The 19,250-nt window shown below is 46.4% G+C and overlaps 1 protein-coding gene across 2 annotated transcripts in view; it reads left to right on the top strand.

Annotated features, from left to right (window-relative positions):
- The window catches only part of LOC135905192 (L-sorbose 1-dehydrogenase-like), a 74,140-nt gene extending 59,242 nt beyond the window's left edge, over positions 1 to 14,898 (top strand). For both annotated transcript variants that reach the window (XM_070536246.1, XM_065436215.2), the window contains 5 exons: positions 2,271 to 2,418; positions 3,361 to 3,521; positions 11,536 to 11,713; positions 12,711 to 12,933; positions 14,651 to 14,898. In XM_070536246.1, coding sequence (XP_070392347.1) covers positions 2,271 to 2,418; positions 3,361 to 3,521; positions 11,536 to 11,713; positions 12,711 to 12,933; positions 14,651 to 14,795 — 855 coding nt within the window. In that variant the 3' untranslated portion in view covers positions 14,796 to 14,898. The remainder of the gene's footprint in view (positions 1 to 2,270; positions 2,419 to 3,360; positions 3,522 to 11,535; positions 11,714 to 12,710; positions 12,934 to 14,650) is intronic.
- Positions 14,899 to 19,250: the final 4,352 nt, after the last annotated feature.

The following is a 19,250-nucleotide window of genomic DNA, read 5'->3' as shown; positions in this document are numbered from 1 at the left end:
TCTAAATGGGGCCTGCGAGGCAAATCTCTGTGCAGGAAGAGAATCAAAGAGGAAAGGCCGAACTATTATTTGCAGGGCTTCCAGTTAGCTGCAGAAACTGGTTGAGGGTAACAGGGAAATAAAGAGCATCGCCATGCACTCCGGACATATCGTTAACCAGCGATACTGAAACTCGCGGCCCCGTTATTTATTACTGGATTAATCCCGACGGTTCGGTAAATGACGGCTTGGTAGGTTGCCGGATGCTCGGTATGCAGAGCCAGAGAGAAATTGCTGCGCACGCGCGCGGCTGCGATGGAGAGCAACGACGTCACTACTGGCGCAGCGAATCGCGCGCCTCTATGTGTCAATTTTTTTTTTTCGCGCACGCGCATTCAGTTATGCCGGAGGCGTTTTCGGCGTAGAGGCGATAGACGGACGGACGGACGAATCAGGTAGCCCTATACAGCTGCGTTGTAAAAACGATAGCAGGAGGGACGAGGTTAACAAATGCACAGGTACAAAGAGCATCAAGCAGTCAGGGACGTTCGCATTGACAAGTTTTGCCTTCATTGCCTTCCGCGCCAATCAGCAGGAAGGGTGTAATTCAAATATCATAGTTATATATACTGGTATGGGGGGGGGGTCGTCTAGTCCTCCTAATTTATTCGAGAAATCTTGCGTCTTAGTCAACTCTAGAAAGGAGCACAATTCAGCCAGTGCTCTCCTTGAGGCTGCAGACATCACCTAAATCACTGTCAGCCATGAATATGAGTGATGACCCTTGTGAAGATACTCTTTGGTGAAAGCCACATTTAGCCGCAGCCAGCACCACAGAAGAGATGCGTCATGTCAGGGTCGCATGTTTGGCAGCCAGAGTTGCAACTAAGTGGCGAGTATGCACAGCAGATATTGATAATACCTATATTCACTCTTCTAATGAAAGTCTCCGCGTGTGACAATAAAAAAAATCTCTCGCACAATCATTTCTTCAAAGTACAATTATCACACGGTGCACTTCATGCTACCATTTAGCAGTCATGTCCGCGCATTTCAATGCTATTCTAATGTCTATCTGAACATATAAAGAATGCTGTCCTAGCCTTTCATTTCAAGTCGAGGTGAGTACATGTAATCTGATATAGGGTAGCGAGAATAATTATCTGCTGCTAGTGCCAACCCTGTTGCAAGAGCAAATGCGTACATTTTAAAGAGGGAGCTGAGTAGCATCACGGAAAAGTTCCTTTGAAGGATTGAAGTAGTGAAGCAAATTGAAGTCGGTATTGAAGTTGGCACATTGAATAATTATAGGTGCCTGAGCTAACGTCTGAGTTTCGCAGCTTTTCACGTCGTAACGCCAGAAGCCTTAAACAGTAATGCTTGTGCCATAGTTGATGCAGCCGTCGTGTGGTTGAAGCGAGTAGGTATCAGTGCAGATGTGCGGCTGGTGGCTTTGTTTATTCGATTCGGAATGTAAAGCATATTTCTTGTGTGTAGGTAATAAAGTGTGCCTGAGGGACACTTACAGGACGCAGAAAAATGAACCACCTAGCTACACGAGCCCACACCTACCAAAACAGACATGATGGCACAAGCAGGTGCACTGGATTTTATTATATTTCCGCAATGAGGCAGGGAAAGGCGTGGAATGCGGTGCAGGGAGAATGGCTGACGTGCCCTCGGCTTCTTTCAATGGCTATGTGCTCAAAATTCGCCGTTACTGTGCATGGAAAGGGCATGGATGGGCTAACAACATTAAAGACCACAACAGAATGGCTAAAGGCAAAGCGGCTAAGACGTGATTACAGTCCGGTTTATTATGCTGCACTTGAACAACAACAGCATACAAGTATCGATGACAAGCGCAACGCTCTCAAAGTGCGGCACTGTTTACAGGAGTATACGAACCCTCGGTTGATCGCATGGGACAAATTCACGTGTGTACAGTGCAACAAAATCATATTAGTTGTCTGTGAACTTACATTAGTCACCTGCTGATAGCCGTGTATTGCTGTCTAACTGTTGGACCTTGTCATGTCACCTTTGTCATTGTTGGGCCTTGTCATGTCACGTCCTTGTCATGTCACCTTTGAAACTCCAACCAGAGCACTCCTCTTGTTGGCCCCTTGCAGCAACTTGCTCTACCGTTCTAAATCCCGCTACTACGGCTGCTTTGAGGACTGGTGACACTCTGGTACAAAATAAACACTAGGAGCTTTCTTTTAATCCTAAAGCTGATCGTCACACATGGCGAACTTTTACACCTATAGTCGCCACGACGATGTTCCCAGATACCAGTGATCGCCGACCTCCCAGTTGGGCGCAACCTGCAGGACCATGTAGCGGTAATCATGGGTTTGCCTGTCAGCACGGATGTGGCTGCTGCAATACCAGCATTTGGCCTGGAAGATATAGCGCAGTACTCTGACAACAGAACTGGTAAGGTAGCATGATTTCCAAAGCAACTTCTACATATCCATTATTGACGTTTCACTTACTAGCTATATCTGTTGATAATGATGCTGTTGTCACTGACCAATTCAAAGTTATAAAACCGATGTTTTGGAGCCCGTACAGTTGCTTGGTCGCACTCAGCTATACCTGCTGCGCGCCTGCGAAAACCTGACGCGGAGGCTCAGTCGTTTTGGAGCTCTGCTACTGAATTGGAAGTTGCGGTACAAATTTGTGTCCACACCGACCACGATGGCTGCAGGCAGCAAAAATGCTCGTGTATCATGTTTTGGATGCAGATCACATAACCCCCAGTTGACGAAATTAATGCAGAGCCTGCCATTGTACGGCGTGCCTGATAGGTGGCACTGGTATGTTGCTGTAAGACATCAATGATCATAACTTAATCTGTGAGAATAAAAAATACAAATGTGGCAAATACATCAAATACTTCGGATATGTTAAAGTTTGCAATAAACGTCAAACCTGTTTTTGTGCCCCCCCCCCCCCTGGCCTTATCTCACTTAGGTGGCCACAGTACTATAGCGAACATTCTGCGCGGATGTCTCGCGTTCTGAAATCGGTGTATTCAAGTCCCAGATTGCGCGTACACTCCAGCAGCTTTCCAATAGAAATTATTTCTTGTGGCAAAAACATGACCAGGACCGCATGACGACGACGACACAGTGGCGCAACCTCCACGTCGGCGGTAACAAACGTTGCCGTTAAATGACGAATCTGGCAAATTACAATATTGTTATGGGTGACGAAGAAGGCGACGATTACTAAGATATTGATCTTGGCTACATCCGTAAATGGTCTGTACATTCGCCGTGCCTTACCTGTGCTCTGTTCGGCACCCTATCACACTATGGCGCAAGCTAGCGCTCTTACCGCGACTTTTTTCTTCACTTTCTCAAACTTATGCAGGCATCATATCAATACCCTCGAGCGCCGAGTTCATCCAGTTCCTGCACAGCGACTTTGCGCCGGATGCCGACAGTCCTGACGTTGAAATGGCAGTAATTTCAGCGTCGTCAGCCAGTCAAGCACTAAAGTCATTGTTCGAGCGCATTGGCCTGGTACCAGAGGTGAGGACCAGTACTGTGTGATGAATATTCTTTCGTGAGAATATTTGCAGAGTCCGTGAACTGTGCGCCAAAAACTGGCCACGTCGCGAAAACTAAATAACATCTGTTTATTTTTGAGAAATAGTATGAGGAGTGTGAGGCAGCTACCACCTGACATGTCTCTTTTACTCCTAAGTTTTCAGCTCAGCATGGGCATTGTTGCCGGGCTACAGCGACAAGTTGTACCTCGGAAACATGCGGAAGCTGTGGAGTCAAGTATGCATTTTACGATATTTAAACTCTTTAAGGAACCCGCATTTCCATAATCCAGCGGCATTTCGCATCTGTTACAGTGATTTCCCCCATGATCATTCGAGTTAAACATATGCTTGAACACGCTAACGAGGATTGCCATGCCGAAGTTTATTTATTTAATAATTTATTCATAATTAAATAATAATGAATAATTAAATAAATTATTTATTTATTTATTTGTACATGCTGCAGCTTGTGCATGCTGCAGCTTGGGCTTATCCAGTCGACATATACATGTCTAGGAGACCTGTGCGAACCTATCTTCCCCTGCTGACCAGACATTCAAACCATCCTCTGTCAAGACTTCCAAGAACCAACTTGGACTCTGCTTTTTCTAAAGCAACTACATGTCATGCAAGCATTATACCTGCAAGGTTCCAGACCACCAACATGACCGCGACACCTACATGGATATTGCCAAAGCTACTAATGAGGCTTCAGATACCCGGATTTATGAAGAAATCCCACGTTTCCTCCATTGGCTTGAAACAGCTCACCATGCCCCAGGTATTTAAATTATATACTGGGACTGCACAAGCATATACTGATGGTTCGGCCACACCATCTGCCACAACGGCTGCGTTTTTCATCCCACAACTTGGAATTACTCGGCGATTTCAATTATACCACAAATCGACATCTACGGCTGCGGAAGTTGCGGGAATATGGGAGGCTGCACGTTTATTTGAGAACGCAGATACATAATAAAAGGACGATATTCTGCAATGCCAAATCAGCGCTACAATCGCTAAAATGCTTTTCAAAGAAAGCACCATATTACCTGCTCATGCTGGAAATCGTCGAACTTCATCACAGTGCCGAGTTAAGTGGCGATGTGATCGCATTTCAATGGGTACCTAGTCATTGTGGTGTGATTCGCAATGAACAGGAGGCAAGATCGGCCTTCTCTTCCTCTCATGAAGTACGGATCACCTACTCGCGACCTGTCACGAACTCTGTGATCAAGGCGCTCATGCCGGACATTACGAAGGCCTACAGAGCCCACGATGACAACATCCCCAGACGCCTATATAAGATCGACCCAGATGGTAAATTCTGTTTGCCCCCGCAGGTTACGCGTAGCAAAACGTCATTGACACACAGAATTCGGCTGGGCGTTGCTTTCACCCGTGGCTACGCGCACCTCATTAGGCCAGGCGAACAGCCCTGATTGTGAACACTGCCAGATGCCTGAAACACTGGAACACATACTGTGTCATTGCCCAGCGTATAGGCTGGAGCGAAGGACGTTGGAAAGTTTCCTAGACAGCGTTGGCAGGCAACCACTGTCGGAGGAAGCTATCCTCGGCCCATGGCATGACACTGCAACTTCAATGCATGCAACTAATGTGTTGAAGTTTCTGCAAGACAATAAGCTCGACGAGCGGCTTTAGCAAGGCAACTGTCTCACATACATAAGCACTCACCCCTTCTCTTATCATCATCACACATCCCAGTGCGTTCACTCCCCTTCCCTCTTCCCCAGTGCAGAGTAGCAGACTAGAGCGCACTAGCTCAGGTCGACATCGCTGTCTTTGCTGTCAATAAATTCTATTCTAATTTATTCTTCACGTGTAACAGTGCAGAAGCAGGTAGCACAGATGGCTTTCGTAAAACGCAGCAGGTCTAATGACAAGGCGATTCAGGTAGCCATAGAGGTATTTCACTTAGATAAGTAAACTGGGTAGGCTGTGAGGCAAAAACAAACTGATGAAAACCGCTTGTAAGCTTCAGCTGATACACTAAATACTATTACCGAATACAAAAGCAAATGGTGTTTAAATACTCAAAACAGCGCAAGGTATAATATTTTAATTATTAGTAAACGTAACCCGTTTAAGGCACTTCGCGTACAGCAAGAGGTGTTCACTTCGCTCTGAACTACCGTACACTCCTACAATGTTACTCAGGAGTGGTGATAAGGCATTAACTTTGTTACCTTCTTCAACATCTACAATATTTTTGCAATACAACAGGCGCTCATAGGACGTGGCGCAAAGGAAAACGAATACGGACATATGGACTTGACACAAGCTGGTTACCTTTAGACAGCCGAATGCATTCGGTCGCCTCGGCGTGTTTATTCGTTCTTTCTGACGCACTTTGAAAACATGGAGCGTACGACTATGCAAATATATCCTGGCTCTCGATTATCTCGTACACTGCTTACTGGGCTGCCTGAGGTTCCACCTGAGGTACCTGACCGTCTTTGCGCTCTACCATCAGCTGATGAGGTGAAGGCAACATTTTCTCCCATGAAGCGTGGCTCAGGCCCAGGGCTTGACGGGTTACCCGTTGAGTTTTATTTAACGTTCCGGGAAGATATTGGGGCCAATTTCGTATTTGTTACCAGCCGCTGCTTTCAGAATCTTGAATTCCAGTCTAGCTTTGGCGATGGTCATATTATGCTGATACCTAAGCATGATCCATCATCAGTTCGTGCAGAAGATTGGAGGCCAATCATGCTTCTCAACGGTGACTACAAAACATTCACAGCTATTCTCACCCGATGCTTGGGAAGCCTGATGCCTTCCTTAATAGGACACGATCAGGCATGCTCTGTTGCTGTTAGAGAGATACACAGTCCTCATTCGTTACGCGTGACACAATGATATACACGCTGACCAGGTCAGCACGTGGTCTCTTAGTTTCAATAGATCAAGAAAAGGCATATGATCGCCTTGATCGCCTTGAACATAGTTGCATATTTACACGCACTATCTCGTTGGGCTTGTCGTCCAAGTTTGTTGAACTTATTAGGACTGACAGCCGTCGCCCGATACGCCGAGGAATGCCGTCAATTAGCCCGAAAGTTCACCTCCGCTCACCAACAGCGACAAAAAGCCAATCGTGATGGCGACGCTACGAATCCGAACTTCGCTCCCGGCACCCTTGCCTTGTTGTCCGTGCCTTCTACCACGCCTGGACTTTCGACAAAACTTCTCTCGCAGTCTGATGGACCATACCGCATCGTCGAACGGCCTCTCCGGTCAATTATTTCATAGAGCCGCTTACATCGACATCCGACAAGCGCCGCCGTGGACGGGATGTTGTTCACGTGCGCCGCCTGAAACAATTCTATGACTCGCTCGTCTCCACGTCGTAAGTCGCCAGGGTGGCTCCGCTTTTGCACCGGGGGTAATTTTAATGAAGAAGAGCACAAGAACAAGGCCAGCCAGATCATCTCTCCCATGCCTGCTGTGCGACCTGTGGGCCAGCCGGATCGCCAGTGCTTGGCACGAGTGTGAGCCGTTCGGGCAACCAGCTGTTCCTGTTCTGCGTCACCTGCCTCCTCGGTGACGTAGAGACGCTACCCTCGGAACTGCTCAGTGCACCCATTACAATTGATTTATTTGTGATACCCTCAAGGTACATAATTGTACATTGAACCGGATGCTTGCAGGCATGCTGTTAACATATGTGTCAGTCGATCACCGAAATCAGGACCTCGCTTAACTGCCTAAATTTCTTTTCGCCGTGAGATTTCCGGCTATTTCCCGTTCTGCCTCTTGCATGGCCATGATTCCACGCTTCCAGTTGACACCTTGCTATCATCCTTGACGACCTCGACAAGTGAGCATGCGCGTGATGCCATCACTCATGTCCAAGAGAGCCAGAAGCGTCGTTACGACCTCTGCCATCCTCAACTGCACTTTTCGCCAGGTGCCCTAACGCACATTTGGAGGGCTTCCCGTCGAGTATAGCTTTGCGAGAAACTCCTGTCTTGTTACAAAGGCCCATACCGCGTGGCATGCCAAGTCACTGATGTCGCCAATGAGATCGTTCCAGTCAGCCCCGCAACGTCCTCCGCTCCGACCACCAGTAATATATATCGTCCACATCGCCAGGCTCAAGCCGTACAAATATCTGTTTGCCTCAGATATGCAGCGGCACCGGGATGGTGCTTTTGAAGCTCGGATTGTGCTGTGATAGAACAGGCGCTTATGAGGCATGGCGCAAAGGCACGCTAATACGGTCATCTTGGCTTGGCACGGGCTCGTAACCATCTTCATCTCTGGCTGCGCTTCTCTTGTAAATACAGGGTAAATAGTCTCTTTTGACTGTCTTTCCTTACGTAACACTAGTAAACTCTATCTTAAGCAAATGCTAGCGCATTATAAATGTTTAGCAATTATTTCCCAGTCCTATTTCATCTGCGATATTTTGATATTGGAGCCCATTCACGGAATGGAGGTGCGTGATACTGAGTACATAACTAAAGAAAGCAGCAGAGTGAAGATATTCTCTGCCCAAAGGCAATGCACTAAAGGCAATTTCTTTTGCCCTATTGCCTTGGCGGCAGCTACCCCTCTCGGCTTATCATGCGGAATGCGCCACTATGTTCAAAACCGCACGGAGGGCGAGGATTCCCAGGGAAAATTTCAGGGGGAAATGTTCTACACTATGTAGACCAAATGTCCAACATATTTCTAGAAAAACTTCCAATTTCAGGCAAACATATCAATGTACTGATGATATCACATGAGAGTGTGGGCTTTATCATAAAGAAGTGTGCTCGACATGGGAGTGTTTTCTGATATTAGTATCCAAGCATTTGGACGCTGATTGAAAGCCCAGGCTCATGATTTGATTCGAAAGGCATTTTATTGCAATTTTTGCATAAACATAACCAATGTGCTATGCTTCAGAAAACTTCCAACAGTTCTGAAATGCTTCTTTTCACACAACAATAATTTGTTAGCAGAAATAAAGGTGTCGCAACTTTTAGTGATAGAGCTTCGTAATCTTACGCAATATTTAGGCGCTTCGAATACCAAGTTTTTCCAAATAGAAATAAAGATTTGAAAATGCACTAAATTTTCAAATACTCAAGCTGCCTGTCCTTCTGAATAATATTTAGAAAACTTCAATACCTAGGTGACGGTTCCGAGGATTGTGTTGCCCTCCATGTGGAATACGTGAATGAATTGATTTGAAATTCGTCTGCCACGGGCTCCTCCATTTAAATCTAAAGGCTAAACACATCTAAACAAATCCGTAAACTGATAGTCGCTAGCACTTCTTCCATTTTGTCCCCGCACCTCTGCGACAACACGTACTGTGTAACGCAAAGATTATGCTTATGTCGATGCCTTCTCTTGTTACACCTGTCTTTATTATCGCACGAGTACAACATTGGCATTTTGTCCGGTAAGTTTCCTTCAATCAATAAAAAAGTTGTTGATCGTCCTCGTGCACTTTGCCATAGCATTGTAGCAACTCTTATGGGGCCGTCAAGGTAGGGCGGGTAAGACCAGCTGTTGTGAAACAACATGAAGTAAATGTAGCGTAATAATATTACGCTACAGGTGCTTTATGATTAAGGGAATGCGAATAGTGATTTGGATGACCGAACCCAATACGAATAGAACAGTGCCACAAGCGAATCGACTGAAATATTGAATACTTCTCAAATAGTTTTTGAATAATAAATAGCCGTTGTTACAATTGATATAAAACGATGCCAACTCTGTAGTCGAGGCTAGCAAGTTTCTTTTATTACATAGTACGTTATCAAGTGTTTATTAACAGCACAAATGGAGCATTAGGAGCACAAAAGTAGTTGCTTCGCATGCGCAAGGATCTTCAGAGAGTGCAAATGATCGCTGTACAGCCTGTCAAGTATGGATACCAAAGTGACATAGCCTGCTTCCCAGTACAAGCTCTCATGTTCTGTGTCCCATATTTTGGTCCAATTTTATGTTTATTGTTGCACAGTTGACGTTTATATATATTCGAAAAGTATTTGGAAAATAATCATTTACAAATAGCGTCTATTCGATTCGAAGACCGAATCTAGCAGGACACTCTGCGGTTCGTTATTTGAAAGTTTCGAATATTCGCACAGCCCTACTTCTGTTGGTATCTGCATAGTTCCCGCATTCTGCACTCTCACAGAAAGGCAGGTAGCGGGACGCATTGCGCAACCGACGAGTCCGAGGTCGTTTCTTGGCTCACTGTGCCTACAATTCCTGCCTCTGGATCAAGGCACCAACTTGTCCGGCATTTCGGCAGCAGTCAACTTTTACGTTTCACGAGTTCACATAGACGCGAATTTGCCATGTTCCCCTTGCATATGCTGCCATTCTGCTGCCATGGTTCGCTGAAATGGAGTCCTGAAGAACATCGTCACCGCACAACCTTCTGAACTACAGAACAACGAGCTAACATTGCTCGCTATCATATGCCAACATGCACATGCAGCTATAGAGCTGATTGATATCATAGCAGAAACGCTGCATGAAACAACTGTAGCCCTCGAGTAGAAAGTTCCTCACCACGCATTCGCCTCGCAGTGCCTGCGCCTTGCTCATCTCCTTACCACCTACGAGCTGGAGGAGTCGCAGGCCTCTTGGTCGCTTCATGCAATTTATGGTAGGTTTTGAGCAAGCGCGCTATTCTGCTGGATTGTTCGAAATCGCGCTGTCGCCCGAGCAGCGTGCTCGCGCGCACATCACGGTAGAGAATATTATTGCGATGGCAATTATACGGACACTACGGGCGCAGTTTTTGCTATCGACGTAGGCGTCGCCATGACGTTCGGCACATATTTCAAGGGCGATAACACTGTCGCCACGCACCGTATACTGTATGTGCAAGTGAAAGAGCGCAATGGGAGCCCATGATCACGGCTCAATCTGGCGCGTGCAAGGGAGGAAGGCTCAGAGGGAACGCGCCGTCTTCTGTCGCGCCGACGGCCGTGGGGAGATGCGAAGACGGAGGCGTTGCTCTGCGGCAGCAACTGCATAATTCGCGACTTCATGCAAGCGGAGCCCCCGATAGCGGATCAATCTCGCGCGCGAGATTGAGGAAAGTGGGTAGGAAGCGTGGGAGGGAAGGAAGGCGGCGTTCCACATCGGCAGCAAATGCGTACTTGGCGCGCACCCTAACTTGACAGCGACCTGCAGGCGGCTCATACCTTAGCTGTGTTCTCGCTGCTCAGTTTGCCTTGAAGCGATAGACAGCACGAAGGTTACTTCGCTCTCTGCTGCTGCCGCGGCTCCTCGCACGAGCGTTTTGACAGCGAGTGTCCGCGATCATCAAGTGTGTCGTGTCTGCCTGTGCGCTGACACTCATTTAGTTAGCACGCAACTTTTTCTACGTTTACAAGGACGATAAAACTACCATTATTACTGCGTAAAGCTCTCTACGAATTTGCTTTAGAAATCGGTGCTTCTCCTTTGAGTGAAACTATGATTTTTCGTTACCAGCACTACCGCCATGAAACCCAACAAATCTGCGTGCCTGTTTTTCCTTCGGGACAGGGAAATGCAGGACGAGGCAATTCATGAAAAGAGGTTTTGTTAGTACTGGGTGCCTGTAGCTGATGCCTTCCATACAGACACCAGAGAAGGAATAACCAGCATTTTAATCCCAAAGTAATATTAAACTGGTGTAAAGGACGGCATCTGACCTGTGCCATTAAAGCATTTTGAACTTTAAGATAGGTCAGTCAAAGGTAAAAAAATGCGAAATATTTTTATTGAGTGTTCTTTTATTTGTGTTTGCGGTCCGGGTCCCTCTTCAACATTGACTTGAAAGATTTGAATTCAGTACTCTGTTGCAGTAGAATATTGAGTGGCTCCAAATTGTGTGTAAGCTGCATTGATCCCTTTGACTTTTGATCTAAGCGAAGTACTGAACTATGATTACATGAATAATTTCTTCTGAGAAAGGAGAGAGTGGGCAAATTGTCGCTCCTATGCCTCTTTATTCACAGGCCTTTGACAGCTTCATCGGGCCAACGAACGGTCAGCCAGGATTTCGGCTGGCACCTGTTATAAACCGACCAAAATCCCGAGGCTCAATTACTTTGAAGTCCACAGATCCCTACGACCATCCAGCTATCGACCCAGGCATCTTAGAACATCCGGACGATATCAAAGCTGTCGCTCAAGGCACGTATAGTGTGTTAACATATGAAACTATACATCGTTCCTAACGCGGGCATCTGGCACTCGACACTATAAAGCAAATATTTAAGCAAACGATAGATCAGCACAAATTACTGGCTAGGTGAGGATGACAGTGAAAGAATATTTACTTCGCTCTCCGCCCGAACTTACAGGTCGCTAGACAAATGTTTTAATAGCATCGTCGATGGTGTCCCTTAGGTAGCTCTATATTTGCGAATAGTGACAATATGACAAAAAGCAGAAAAAGCTATACGTTCAAGAGTTATATATATATATATATATATATATATATATATATATATATATATATATATATATATATATATATATATATATGTATGTATATATATATATATATTTATTTATTTATTTATTTATTTATTTGTTTCCACAAGCAAGGCGGTACATGGTTGTGGCGGAAAAACAAGGGGAAAAAAGCTGCGGAGAAGCAGCTTGACTGGCCACGACGTACATGACCATGTACGTCGTGCCTCCGCAAAAACAAAGTGGATTATTAAGAAGGGACAGGCATATTAGATAGATCTTAGTTTGGCCGACGATGCGTAGTACAGACGCGGCCACAATTGTATACTTTGGTCCACGGTCCTTGCGCCGGTTTCAAGCCTCCTGCATGACACGTTTTGGTGGTTGCTAAGTTTGCGATATGTTAGCCAGTAGTGGGAGGAAGTGCGTGCATTTATCAGCACGGGCTAAAAACGCTTTCATTCAAGGCGCTCAGGCTGAGAATGCCAGTGAAAGAAAGAATTAAGGAGGCCATTTGTTTAAGAACCTGCCATTGGTGGTGTTCTTTGCTAAGGAGGCGAGAAAATATGTTTACTGAGCGCAGTAAAGTTCTAATACACCGGCTCAAAATTTTCAAGTGATGAGGACAGAACTGCATGCTCGCGATTGCAAAGCATGAGCAAAACAGCAGACCCGAAATGACAAGGAAATGCGCGCGTTTTACGCTCGCTCGCAGGCACAAAGATGTTCATCGACAGGATTTTGAATACAGATGCTATGAAGAGTATCGGCGCCAGGATGTGGAACGTCACTTTCCCTCCATGTGCTGGGGCTGGAGCCCTCTGGAGTCAGGCGTACATTGAATGCGTGTTCCGGCACTTCGGCCAAACGGTGTGGCATCTGTGCTGCAGTGTAGCCATGGGCACACACACTGAGGCGGTCCTGGACGATCGCCTACGGTGGGTATGAACGAGGAGGCTTTCGAAAAATTTGTGCACCTGGTCTCGTTGCCAAGCACCTAAAGTACAGTGAGAACTTCACTGCTCCCTAAATAGCAAAAAGGTTCGCCTAAAAGCAATAACATGGTACAAGCACTCGATGTGTTCCTTAACGGTGGAAGCCGATGCAGAGCAAAGAAAAACAGCACGCGAAGGTTTCATGTTCTTATGTTGAAATGAGTAACAAATTTCATTAATCTGTCTTCAACACATAACTGCAGCAATAATAGAAAAACGTTTCCAGCTGCCCCGGACGAAGGCTTCTGAAAACATGCAGCCGATCCTTGAAGCGCTAAGGAATGCCACCATGTGACCAAGACAGATTTCATATTTGCGTCCTGAGCCCTATAGTAAGCAACTGAGAACGGCTCGTCAAAACGTATTGCTGAGCTACGTGCTGTATCGTGGCTGAGAAGATGACTAGCAAATAGGGAGACAGAAAAATGACCGCAACGCAAGTGCCAGTCTGCGTGTTACGTGGCACGCAATTCAAGGTTTCGTTGTCAAGCAGGTTGTATTGGATTGGAAAAACTTTAATAAAAGTCCTGCAGGACGCACGTCAGCGCGCAGTGGGCGTCTCCCACGCAGGGACCGACAGGGAATACCTGGCGGCCGCTGCGCGAGCCTGCTGGACGGCCCATTGCTGGTCTTGTAGGAGCGGGCTTCTTAGGGTCTTCTCCCACTTGTCGGAGGTAGAGTCGGGCGGAGCGTTTCTGCACTCCCAGAGCACGTGTGCGAGTGTCGCCGTGACCCCGCACGAGGGGCACGCATCGTCTGGGTAGACGTCCGGGTAGATTATGTGTAAGGTGGCCGGGTTTGGATAGGTATCCGTCTGTAATAAGCGTAGCGTTAGCGCCTGCGGCCTGTTTAGTTTGGGGTGCGGGGGCGGAAAGAGGCGTCGTCCCAAGTAAAAGTGTTTGGTTATTTCATTGTATGTTATTGGGGCATCCCTGTTCGCCTCCAACTCATCGAGACGTAGTTGCCCGGGGGTGACGACGCGGTCGGTAAGCGCGCCGTCAGGTTGTATAACAGGTTGTATAACCTAAGGAATCGTCATTAGACCGGTGGACAGATACGGATGGTATGCTAGCTTCGTATTTCAATAGACACAAGCGGGCGCAACATACCGAGTATGTAAACGGACAGTGGCGCCTTTTATTCTTCGCGAACTCCCCCCCCCCCCCCCCCCTTTTCCAAGGAAACGTTAAGAATACGTCAAATTTTACCCATTGAAAATAACAGCGTCGGGTATTTGTGCATACGATATTTCACGAGCGAAGGGAAAACAAGGGGACAGGGTGGTTACTCTATGAATGTACGAGCTGCCTTAGTTGTTCTCTGAAGAAAAGATTGAAAGTAGTTAGACGTAATAAGCGAGGCTAGAGAAAGAAGGTAAACTGGTAAAATGGTAAAAAAGAAGGGTAAATTTCACCCAGTTCGCATGTGCTAAGTAGCTGAGCTGAATGTTTAGAGTATACTGTTTCTTTAACTAAAGTGTTTTTCTGCAATTATTACTTGTATTCTCAACTAATATAACTGTATACATAAGGGCATGCCGAAATGTAGTCGAGCGCCACATCCTTCTTCACCAGGCCGGTTCACTGAACGTTAGGGGGAAGTTACACGAAAAACCTTCCCATAAGTGTTTTTTTTTTTCATATGGTGATTGTGTTCGCAGGGTCCGTGGCAACGTGACCGGTCTGCGCGTGGCCGATGCTTCCATTATGCCCGACATTGTGAGTGGCCACACAAACGCGCCGAGCATGATGATCGGGAGCAAGGCGGCAGCCATGATCATAGAGGACAACGCACTTTCTCGTTGAGGCGATAAATCCGGCCGCAAGGTAGCCGTGAAAATCGCTGCCGAGCGAAGTTCATCTTGGACGCTGAAACATTGTCAAAATCAGTGCACTAATATGATCTGATGACCAAGTCGACGACCGCGATGCGTACAACAACGTCTTGTGAGAATAAAGTGTCTACTTCTTACAGAATGTGTCGGCCGAATGACGTGTCTATTAAGTCTTCTTGATTTCCATCAGGCTTCCTTGAGCAAGGCACTAATTGTGCATTGGCGTGCGTGATAAGGTTGTTGTAGGAACAGCGACGGTTTACGTGGTCCGGAGAAGACAGCAATATCTCTGCACTGCTTCCGAAAGTGAGATAGAAAATGAGCGCTTCTGCGACAATTTCCCGGGAAGCGATCTGCTCTGCGAGGCTCGCTGGCGTGTGCTGCAAAACATCCCCTTACGAACCATGTACACAGTCGACCTGGAGAAGGCGTATACCAGTTGAAGTAACGCAGGCTAGTCGGTATGTCATCTTGGAATGCCCGCGGTAATGTGGTGCGCCTGACAGACGCAACATACACGATGGCGATGACACTTATCTTTCAAAGAAAGGGCTCCCAAAACCGTGAAAATCGCTTGAGTCTACAAAGAGGCGGCTCGAGCTGTGGTGGCGCACTAAAAATCAGCCTACAGCGTCCGAGAATGAACAACTATAGCAATAAAAGCAAGATGTCTTCTTTTTTTACTTCAATTTTGATATTCTATTTTAAACGTCCAATTTTTGTTTTCTTCCCTTGTAGACTTTTTTTACTCTACCATTCTACATACCATTCCACAGAGTAGATTATCTTCCTTCAAAGAGACGCGCTACAGCTTCATAATGAACTGGGCACTGTGACGTTTTACATTTTTCTGGACACATTAAGCTAGCCATCTCGATCTTCGTGCCTGAGAATGCTTCGTGGAACCGCATAGTTGTGATGTAACTCATAAGCTTGTCATATATATGCACATATGCATCTATCGTGCATATAGCGGGTGTCCCAGTCAACTTGGACAAAGATTTTTTTTTAAATCCAATAGCTATAAAAAAATCGTACCGACTGCATAGTACCGGCAGTCATGTGGACTTACGGCGAGTACTTTTTTCATCACGAAGTATTATACAATGCTTTAATTTAGTGAAGTTTTTAATTATTGCTTGAATCGCACAGACATCAATTACAAAGCTGTAGGGCACCTCAAATAACCTCCCACTCAAGCATTTGTTTCGTGCTAAGCATTGCCTTGCTCATTTTTCAAAGAAAAACAAAAGCCCGCAAAATACGTGGAATATGAAATAGATGCGCGCTCGCGCACCGCTACTCAAGCCCCTCCAGGCAACCTTTGCAAGATTTACGGCTACATTCGTTCATCGCCGCATCGTACATAGTTTCGTCATGTAGGATAGCTTATCAATGCGTCAGCGGTGTGTTCTCATGATGCCATGACGGCCACATAGCATGAAGCCCTGTATCGAGTGGCTGCCGCTAGTGAAGCCGTGCACCCATGGCTATTCGCTTGCGAATGTTTGAGTAACGGTACGCGAGCACGCATCATTTTCGTATTTTGAATCTTTCGCGCGTTTTTCTATTTTTCACGGAAAAACAAACGAGACACAGTTGAGCACGAAACAAATGCTTATTTCCGAGGTTATTTGACCTGTCGTACAACTTTATAATTGATATATTTGCGATTCCATCAATAAATAAATATTGCAATAAATAAATGCAAATAATTATTTTATACTTCGTGATGAAAAATATGCTAGCTGTAAGTACACACCACTACCGCTACTATGAAGCCGGTACAATTTCTCTAGAGCTGCTAGGTTTCTTTAAAAAACTTCGTCCAAGTTAACCGGGACACCCAGTATAGATGCATATATATCCTGCCACTGTTGCTCCAGTGAGAAGCAAGAGGCGTTTGCTCATTTAGATTGCTTATTACAAGATCGTGCATTTATGATTGAAATCACTATGGCAAAACACACTACTGCCGTGTTTATTGTCGCAGAGCGCATATATTAAAAGATTCTGGTGGGCTAGTTTGTGAGCCATGATACTGAATCAGCACACTTACATGAGTTGACCCTGGGTGTCATTCTCTGAAAAAAGCGATCTCTAGTGATCGCGAACTTTCAGAGAGCGGGAGTCCAAAAATGTCTTCTTTATTTGTTTTTCCTGTGTGTTTTTACTCTGGCTCTCGCCACGCCTCATTGCCATCAGTGCACGTGCGCTTCTCAAGGGACACTACAGAAGTCGAGTCTTTGAGCAATGAAGCAGTAGTTGCAGTCTAGCACCTGTGTGTGCCCTTCTATATGTACGTGTATGTGTCAAATGTAAGTGTACTGCTTCAATATCATAGCGTTAAGCCGTCGAAAACATGGGGAACACAACGTAACAAGCCTAACATCAGCATTTTGTTAGTCGCGAGCCCATCCCTTTGTCCTCTTCGATCCGCCGCGTGACCATGATTTCCAAAATCCTGCACAGCCGGCATTGTCACTTTCACAGTTCCAGAAGACAAAGTAGTTGAACCGGTCTCGTGAACTCCGTACTGTCTGCTGGTAGAACTATGCATGCTCTGACGTACCCAACGTTCCCTTTAAGTGGAACGTTTAGCTCGGGCCCAACTCCGACGCGGCCTATTCAAATATATGTAAAACGCAGAAACACTTTTTTGGGATAACCCCCACGGCCGATTTGAATGAAATTTGTTGCGTTTGAGAGAGAAAGTTAAATTCTAGGGACTGTTGGAGGCGGAATTTAGATTTATTGCCTGAAATTTGTTAAAGATATTTTCACAAATTCTAAAGTTCTAAAAGAAATAGAAGCACGACGTTTACAAATTATTAGCTGTGCATCAAGAACAGATATCGCGGTTCTATAAAGGGCATCTCTCAGAACATTCAAAGCGGACTAATTTGATAGGTCAATTTATATTTTACGTGAATTCTTTGCGCTGTGCACAAGGGTTTTGCAAAAGCTGTATTTCCATATTAATAAATTTTTCGAAATTCATGTGTAACATAACGCTTTTGTCCGCTTCAAATGTACTGTTAGATGCAATTCGCGGAATTGTAATATATCTTTTTTGATTGCGGAGTTAGAGTTGTAAACTTGACACTTTTTTGCTGACAATTTGCGGTTTTTGCCAATTTTTATAGAAACATTGACCGCCCAAATGAAAAATTCGATACCAACAGTCACTAGAATTTAAGGATTCCTTTTAAATGCAACAAATTTCACGAGCACGGAGGCACTGGACGCATTAGGCATGTACAACCCGCTAAGCGAGATTGCCAAGGCACAGGAACGGGCACAGATCACCAGGCTGTCCGGCACACCTGCGGGCTCGTGGATCCTACGAGACATCGGTGACGGGCCTCGGGAGATCGAGTGTAACAGCCACGGGTTAACAGCCTACCAGAGGAATAAGATCAGGGCAGACCCTCTGCCCAGGATTATAGAGCCAGAGCACAACATCGACAGAAGACTTGATAGAGCCAAAGCACTCCTCCGACAGGCAGCCGCCTCCGGGAAAGCATGCTGCTTTATGGACGCAGCCAAATATCCTGGCAGCAGAGCCTATGCAGCAGCGGTGGTCAACAAAGATGGCACTGTCATGAACGCGTGCACAGTCCGCACTGAAAGCCTTGAGGTGACGGAGCAGGTGGGCATCAGCCTTGCCCTCCTAGAAGGCGATAAAAGCTTGGTATACTGCGACTCCAAGAGGGCAATTCTGTCCTTCGGAACCGGGAGCATATCCCCGACCCTCGGCAGAATACGTGGTACAGTTACATCACCCCACACTACATCAATTGGTTTCCGGCACACATGGGACCATCGGAAGCACCGCTCCCTGACCTCAACGAGACGGCACATGAGGCCGCACGAGACCTGACTCACCATGTGAGCCCGGACTCCCTCTCGGCAGGATGGGGGAGCGAGCGCAACCCCTTTGTCACTTACAACGACCTCACTCAGCTTTATAAGTTACTCAAGAGAACCATGGCGCTACCGCACAAAGCACTCAATAAAGCACAAGATGTCACGCAGAGACGGCTTCAGACGGGCACCTACCCATGCCCGGTCTTCCTGCACAAAGTCTTTCCAGACGCGCACCCTCGCAATGCGTGTCGCTACTGTAAGGATATAGCTAGCCTTGCTCACATGCTCTGGGGTTGCCCCCTGGCGCAGGGGGCGAGGACCACCAAGGAAGAATGGGACCGAGCTCTACGCAGCTCAAACCTTGAATCACAGCTCTGGGCTGTCCATTGGGCCCGCGACGTAGCGGATGGGCATGGCCTCTCTATTCTGACGTGGGACGGTCCATTGCACACAAATCGCGCGCACCGATGGACCTTAAGAAAGTTATTCATCCATCCGTCCATACTCAAGTTTTGTCCATTGGTTGCCGGGAATAACGAATTGTCATTTTACATGT

Source organism: Dermacentor albipictus, chromosome 3 (genome assembly GCF_038994185.2).
Source record: "Dermacentor albipictus isolate Rhodes 1998 colony chromosome 3, USDA_Dalb.pri_finalv2, whole genome shotgun sequence".
NCBI classification, from domain to species: Eukaryota; Metazoa; Arthropoda; class Arachnida; order Ixodida; family Ixodidae; genus Dermacentor; species Dermacentor albipictus.
The sequence above is the reverse complement of the archived record's forward strand: the minus strand, read 5'-3'. Positions and strand labels throughout refer to the sequence as shown.